Below are 7,566 nucleotides of genomic sequence, written 5' to 3'. Positions count from 1 at the left end.
ACGAGATGGATCAGCCAGGTGGCATCATTGATGGTGTCAAGTGTGGCAGTGGTAGTGAGGTTGGCCCAGGATCGGACATTGTTTCGTTCTGCTGTACATGGGGTCGCTATGAGTCGGTTCCAACTCGATGGCACCTGACAATAACAACAAAACGTAACCTGGGACACATCAGGGAAGACAACAAATTAAGAAGCTCTAGGAATCAGTCCCTCCATCACGACAACCACTGAGGCGGCGACAACTGTCAGAAACTTCTCAGAAGTCTACATGAACCCTCACAGGGCAGGGCTTGGGAAGACAGAAGTTGGTATTTTTCACAATCGATACCATGGCTCTCCTCCCCAATCCTGAAGGCAGACAACACGGTGGTATCAGCTTCCTGGTGCCAGGTAGCTACTGAGGACCATCTCCTCCACAAATCAGGGCTGTATGTTTTGATCTGTCTGGTGGTTTGACTAGGGATCAGAAACCTGTCAGGTTACTGCTGACCATGAAGATAAGACAACAGACTTCAGTGACCACACACAAGGAATGCAGTCGTCACAAAAATAAATTGAAAAAAAAAATAAAAGTTTGAAAAAGTCATTAAACAAATGAACAAAGACAGCACTCAACAAACACAATAGCAACCCCTGGAGAAAGGAGAATATCTTACTTTTGGAGTTATCACATTTTAACATTCAAAATTATCAGTTCTCACCAAAACATCAAAAGCATGTAAGAAACTAAAAGTTATGACCCAGGAAAAAAAAAAAAAAAAACTCAACAGAAACTATTCCTGAGGAAGCCCTGACACTGAACTTACTACACAGTGTTTTTCCATTATCTGTCTTCAATATGCTCAAAGAAAAGAAAACCATGGGGGAAAACTAAAGGAAATCAGGAGTAAGAGGCATGAAGGGGACTTCAAAACGCTCATGGGAAATCTCCATGGTCTTTTAATCCCACTTTTCCATGCATTTTTTTAAGCCCCTCATATGAAAAATTGTTGCAGACTATGCAGAGGTTCGAGGCCCTATAGGCCCGAGTGTAACAGATCTAGCCACTTGGCAGTCAACAGCAAATTGTTTTTCATCTTAATATTCAGTTACGTATATTAATTTAATACATGGAGCCCTTGATAATCCACAGATAAATGATATTTTCCTAAAGCTGAGACTAAAGGTTGCAAGGTCAAGCCTTCTTCCAAAGGATTAACTAAAAACATCTTAGCTACTTCACAGTTCTTTGTTCCACAGACAAAAAAGCCATCCACCCTGAATCTCTCCCAAGTATTAGCTATTCAGCCAAGTTCCTGAAAACCTAGCTCAGGAAGCCGAAACAGCGGGACTCAGCCCAAGCTTTTGTCCTTACCTCTCACCTTCCCCCAACTGAGCTCAGAGGCTATAGATATGTTCATTGAGCCTGAGAAACCAAGTTGCGGGCCTGGGATTTGAACCAGCGAAGTACGATGTAAAGTTACCTGAATGTCTGGAGAAGTACTGATGTTAGCTGTACCTTGCCTAAGTCCCTCCCAGCTTGGTGTGAAGCTCCTCCCCTAAATAAAACAGAGGCCCGGGCCTCCCCAGGTGTGCACTGCGGGTTGGAAAGCATGCAGTAAAGATTGCAGTGCATTACGGGTTGGAAGGCATGCAGTAAAGATTGCAGGGCAGTGAGTTGCTGCCTGCAGAGGCCACGATGCCTGTAGTCCCAAGCCTGCCCACGAGTGATGCATCCACCCTGGCTTTGGGATGCCTCATTGTCTCCCTCTTTCTGTGTATTCTTTCGCTATCTCTATCGCCGCTGGATCTCCCCTCCTCGTGAACCAAACACTAGCGAACAACACAACTATGTCGAGGCCAGTCCCCGGCAAAAAATGAGAAATATCAATAAAGATATACAAATTATAAAAAGAAATCATATAAGACTCCCGTTGACCTGGAGATGAGAAAGAGAAGTGGAAGGGCTGGTCCAAAGTGTGGTGAGACCTAAGGACACCTGAGCCCATGGACAAGGACATAGCCATGGAGGGCTAGAGCTGAGAGTGAAGCATCCAGCTGATATTAAGTAAGGCGAGGTGCACAAGAACATCCAAACTTGCAGATAGTACCCATCTGACTTAGCCTCAATGGCTAGAGGAAGATTTAAAAAAAAAAGTGGGTAAATTGCTGAACTGATCTATACTCATAGATGAGTAGCTCAAAATACCAACAGAGAGGGAAGGAGTCTTCACATCAAGTATCAATCCTACTCACTCTGTATACAGGGTAGATAGGGAGAATAAAGGCACAAAGTGACTGGCTTACAAGTTTTCAAGAGAGAGTTTAGTTTAAGAGTGTGGGGGGGAAGATAAGAACCTCCACTAAATAGGTTTCATCTTGTCTAGACAGGTCTGGTGAAGAAATGAGGATAAGATTCTTATGATTCAATAGTGAGTAACTGTTATCATGACTAACTGCGACTTTCACAACTGTAAATGTAGGAAGTTTTGCAAAAACGAGGGAGTAGTTAATCTTACGGTCCAGAAACAGAGGACCCTAGGACGATCAAGAGAGAAGAACACAGGTGCAATGCAGGACCCTACCCAGAGAAGCAGTGACACTCGAGATGAAGGCAGAGATGAGGAACACAGAGAGAGGGAGCAGCTGAGGACTCTAGACTCATGGAAAAGAGAGGGAACTGAGTGCTTGGCGGCCAGGAGGCATGCTTGCAGAATGTGCCCTTTGACTGTTTAAATTATTATATATTCCTGAGTGTTTTTGTGTACATTTCCCCACCACCCCCCACCCCCAAAAAACAAAGAAAAACAGACAAAACGGAAGCAAATACTGTTGAATGATGATACATGGAGGGGATTGCAATGAAACAATGGTATAAACCGATGTTCTCCCATGTAAACTATCACTCAGTTCACAATAAAAATTTTAAAAGTACCTAACAGCAACAAACGAAAGAAATCATATAGATGTTGGATGATGGCTTGGTGTATAAGTTTTCACCATGATAAAAAAAAAGAGATCAAACAGAAATTCTGCTTCTGAAAAGTACAAGAGCTGAAATGAAAAAGAACTGATGCTTACCATCTGCTTCACATAAGAGGGATCATTGTAGTCTGCCATTCCATCCTCAGGATTAATGTTTAACTTGTCTCGCAAAGGAGTTCTACCCGGGGTAGAGTTAATAACTGGCTTGGGAGTTGTCCCACTCCTGGGAGTCAGCCCTTCGGGTCCATGAGAAGGAGTCCTAGTAAGACAGACATCTCAATTAATAAAAGTGCCACTTAGATTTACATCGTGCTTTCAAATTTTCTCCCCAAGAAACACAAATTCTGGAAATTGTGTTTCTCTACTTAAAGGCAGATCTTAAGGTTAGTTTGAAATATTTAGTACAGCTAACTTAGCACTTACCCTTTAATTATCTCAAATCAAGACATTACATTTTACATTTTCATGCCTTCCTAAAGTAGGTCCATTTCATTTCAACATTCTTTTGATGTGTTAGGGTTGTTAAGAATACATACAATTATAGTGTGCGAGGAGAAAGGTCTGACACCCCACTCAATGGCCCCCGCTTTTCTTTTTGAATTCACTGTCTTCATCATGGTTTCCTCCTTTCTGGCTATCAAGCTGTTGGTGATCATGTCATTATCATATATGTAAATATACTTCAAGTAGTTGGTTCCTGTCTACTCTGTTTGAAAACCAAAACCAAGTTTTTAGAATCATGTTTAAATGTGATTATGTTCTGAGAGCTAAGAGACTTGTAGGAGTAAAATCCACACTTTGAAATGCATATTTTAATTGTCCAAAGTCTTTTTGTTTTATTTTGTTTGGGGTTATTGCTTATTTCCTGTTTCCTGACTGTATTTCAGATAGATGATGTTGATAGATGATGTTGCCAGGCAGCTGTTCCAATACATGAGGTATTACCATGTAAGACATGGTACCTGCCCTCAAGAACTTACAATCTAGTTCAGAAACAAGACATATACAGGAAAAGAGGGATTAGGCTCTCTTATAAGCCTGGAAAAAATGCTAGCATTATATAGGGATTTGGTAGCCAAAGTAGCTTCTTTCTGCGGCCATGCCGATTTCCAACAATCAGAGATGCTGCTGATACTAAACAACCAGTCTTGAAACAAAAAATGCCTCTACTGAACACTAAGGAAGGAGTCTGGTATGGCACTGTAGGACAAAAACTGAACCGCAAGTTCAGTCTTAACTGCAAGGGCAGAAGTTCAAACTCACCAGGTGCTCCTTGGAAACCCTATAGTGGGTCACTATGAGTCAGAACCAGCTCAACAGCACTTAACGACAACAAAAAACCACTAAGGAAAGGACATATCTTAACACTTAAAATGAAAAGCAAACCCCAAATAGTTCTGATCTTTAAAAGTCCAAATTTCATTTCAATATTACCTGTTTTTATAATGTTTATATAACCACAAGTCTTCTTAAAAATAATAGCTTAAAATAAAACAAAAATACTATGAACAAATACTGAACTCTAGTTAATACTATGGATGTTGAAATGTTTAGGAGTGAAATAAACTTATCCCGGCAACTTGTTTTGAAATGCTTTAAAAATTAAGATCCATTAAAAAAAAAAAAGACATTGGATATGTGATGTGATTAAGTCAATAAAGCAAAATAGGTATGGCTGGCTTCATGTTACCATTCTTTCAACCTTTTTTAAAGTGTTAAAATCTCTTATAAAATGTTGGTGAAAAGCACTAGAAATGCATACATTAAAAGGATTGTAATATTTATAAGATTCACAAAATGATTATAAAAAGGGTCAATCTGATCTTTTAAAGCAAAGCATATTAGAAACAAGGTGATAAAAGCTTTGAATAAAGAATTTGCTCCATTATCAGCATCATGTAGTAGATGTAGTATCACTCCCTAGATACTGTTATCTGTCACTGTGAATGAGAAGAAATTAAAGAGGCAAGTAGATCACGTTTCCATTTTCTGTCAACATTACTAAAACAGACATAATATCCAAATCTTTGAATTCAAATTTTTTAAATATACAAAAGCTGTTCATTTATTTATAATACCTGAATGGAGTAGAAAGAACAGTGTTTGGTGTCTGTACAACCTGTCGCTGTGGAGTCACACCTGAAAAGTCGCTCTCATGCAAGGGAGTATTAAGTCCACCTTTTAATGGGGTATCCACATTGGTGAGGGCCATGAGATTCTGGGCTTCCTGAATAAATAAGGTAAAGAAGCATGTTTAACAGTTTAGAAAGGACAGCAGAATTCTCTTCAAGAAGGTAGAATTCTTACTATTTTCTCAAAAAAAAAAAAAAAAAATGACATATGTAAGGCCACAAAAGAATTTAATCCTTCCTATCAATCTAACATACCAACCTAAAGTCAGAACACCTAAGTTTTACTTAGATTTCACTAAATAATTCTTTATCCAGTCTTCATTAACCTCTCTAAGCCTTTCTCTTCAACTGGAATGTTAGGATATTATCATCTGGCCCATTCATTTCACAAGAAAACAACCCGAGTGGGTAGATCCTTTTCTGACTGACTTCTCCGGCAAGACTGACCATGCTCTCCTTAGTCTCTCCACTGTAACCCTGTACTCATTACTACCACTATAAGTTTCTCAATCACCAACTCCAAGCTGTCTTGGATTGTCTTTTTCAATGATGGTTTCAATAGTATCTCTCATCCCACATGCCTAACCTTGACACTCTTTGCATCAAGAGGTGGGGTCTACATACCCTCATCTTGAATCTGGGTGGGCTTATGACTGGTCTGTAACCAACAGAATGCAGAAGTGATACACCTTGACTTCCAAGGTTATGTGAAAAAGTCTTTCTAGCTGAGACATGGAGTAGGGACAACCATTGTTTCTGTGCCTTGTGCAAATTCTTGACTCATAGAAACTATGAATATAATAAAACAGATGTTTTAAGCCACTATGTTTTAGAGTAAAATGGAGATAACTAGAGCAAGGCTCAATTTCATTATTCCATTACTGAATTCACATTGCCAAAGGCCTGTATATGTGTTCCTTTTACCATACCAAACACAAATCATTTCCTGGAAAGAACTGAAACACATAGACTTTGAGCTTTTATATAAGAAAGAAGATAAATAAGGATAAAATGATAAAGCACATACTCCAAGAAGTGTTGATGTGATAAAACCACATAGGCCCCTACACCTATGGAAGCAGTAGCTCAAAAGAGGGAATAAATCCTTACAGCAAGATCATTCCCACCCCCTCCACACACAGAGTAGACAGGGATGGCCAACTAGGACATTGGCTACCCAAAATGGGGGGCAAGGGGCTACAAAGGCAAGAAGTGACTGGCTTACAAACTTTCAAGAGGGAACCTAGATCCAGAGGGCCTGGAGGAAGGCAGAATCTCCAGTGAATAGTATCCAATCTGTCTGGGCAGGGCTGATGCAATAAAATGCAGACGGGTCTCTTGTGATACAGTAGTGAATAATTGTTATCAGGACTGATTGTGAGGGTTGGAAATGTAAAGGTGGACATTTTATAGCAAGGAGGGGAGTGACTAACTTTTCAGTCTAGGAGCGGAGGTTCCTAGGACCATCAAGGGAGAAAAGCGGAGAGCGGGACCCTACCCAGAGAAGCAGTGATGCTTGAAATGGAGGCAGATAAGATGACGTGGAGCAATGGAGCAGCTGGAGACTTTAGATCCAGAGAGGGAAAGCGACTGTGTGCTGAAGACCTGGGGAGCACGGGGGGCAGGATTGCAGGGTATACCCTTTGGTTGGTTGATGATGCATGGAGGGGATTATAACCATGGCAATGAGACGATATACGATAGAATGAATGTAAAATTAATGCTCTCCCATGTAAACTATCACATAATTCACACTAAAACATTTAAGAAAAATGCTCTGAAGGCTGTCATTTGTTGTTGTTAGGTGCCATCAAGTCGGTACCGACTCATAGAGACCTTATTCACAGCTTAACGAAACAATGCCCGATCCTGGGCCAACTACACCACTGTTGCCACGCTTGAATCTATCGATGCTGCCACCTGGCTAATCCATCTCTTTGGGGGTCTTCCTCTTTTGCTCTGACTCTCCACCTTACCAGCAACTGCTCCTCCTTCTCCAGCAACTGCTCCCTCCTGACAATATGTCCGAAGTAAGAGAGACAAAGTTTGGCCATCTTGGCCGCCAAGGAGCATTCTAGCTGTACTTCTTCCAAAACGGATCTATTGGTTCTTTTGGCAGCCCATGGCACTTTCAGCATTCGCCTCCAACACCATAACTCAAAAACATCAATTCTTCTACAGTCTTCCTTATTAACTACCCAGCTTTCGCATGCATATGCGGTTACTGAAAACGCCATGGATTGGGTCAGGAGCACCTTAGTCCTCAAGCTGACGTTTTTGCTCTTCGACATTTTAAAAAGTTTCTGGGCAGCAGATTTGCCTAATGCAACACGTCGTTTGATCTCTTAACTGCTGCTTCCACGAGTGTTGATAGTTGATTCAAGAAGAATGAAGTCCTAGACAACTTCAATCTTTTCTCCATTGATAAGAATGTTGTTTATTGGTCCAGTGGTGAGGATTTTTGTTTTCTT

At 40.7% G+C, this 7,566-nt stretch overlaps 1 protein-coding gene across 1 annotated transcript in view; it reads right to left on the bottom strand.

The window, feature by feature from the left end:
- Nucleotides 1-7,566, bottom strand: part of CDC5L (cell division cycle 5-like) — a 53,690-nt gene that overhangs the window by 22,073 nt on the left and 24,051 nt on the right. Inside the window, exons 9-10 of the mRNA XM_006860523.1 lie at nt 5,042-5,190; nt 3,060-3,222 (exon numbers count right to left, since the gene is read on the bottom strand). Coding sequence (XP_006860585.1) covers nt 3,060-3,222; nt 5,042-5,190 — 312 coding nt within the window. The remainder of the gene's footprint in view (nt 1-3,059; nt 3,223-5,041; nt 5,191-7,566) is intronic.

This window comes from Chrysochloris asiatica, unplaced genomic scaffold (assembly GCF_000296735.1).
Source record: "Chrysochloris asiatica unplaced genomic scaffold, ChrAsi1.0 scaffold00038, whole genome shotgun sequence".
Classification (NCBI taxonomy): domain Eukaryota; kingdom Metazoa; phylum Chordata; class Mammalia; order Afrosoricida; family Chrysochloridae; genus Chrysochloris; species Chrysochloris asiatica.
The sequence above is the reverse complement of the archived record's forward strand: the minus strand, read 5'-3'. Positions and strand labels throughout refer to the sequence as shown.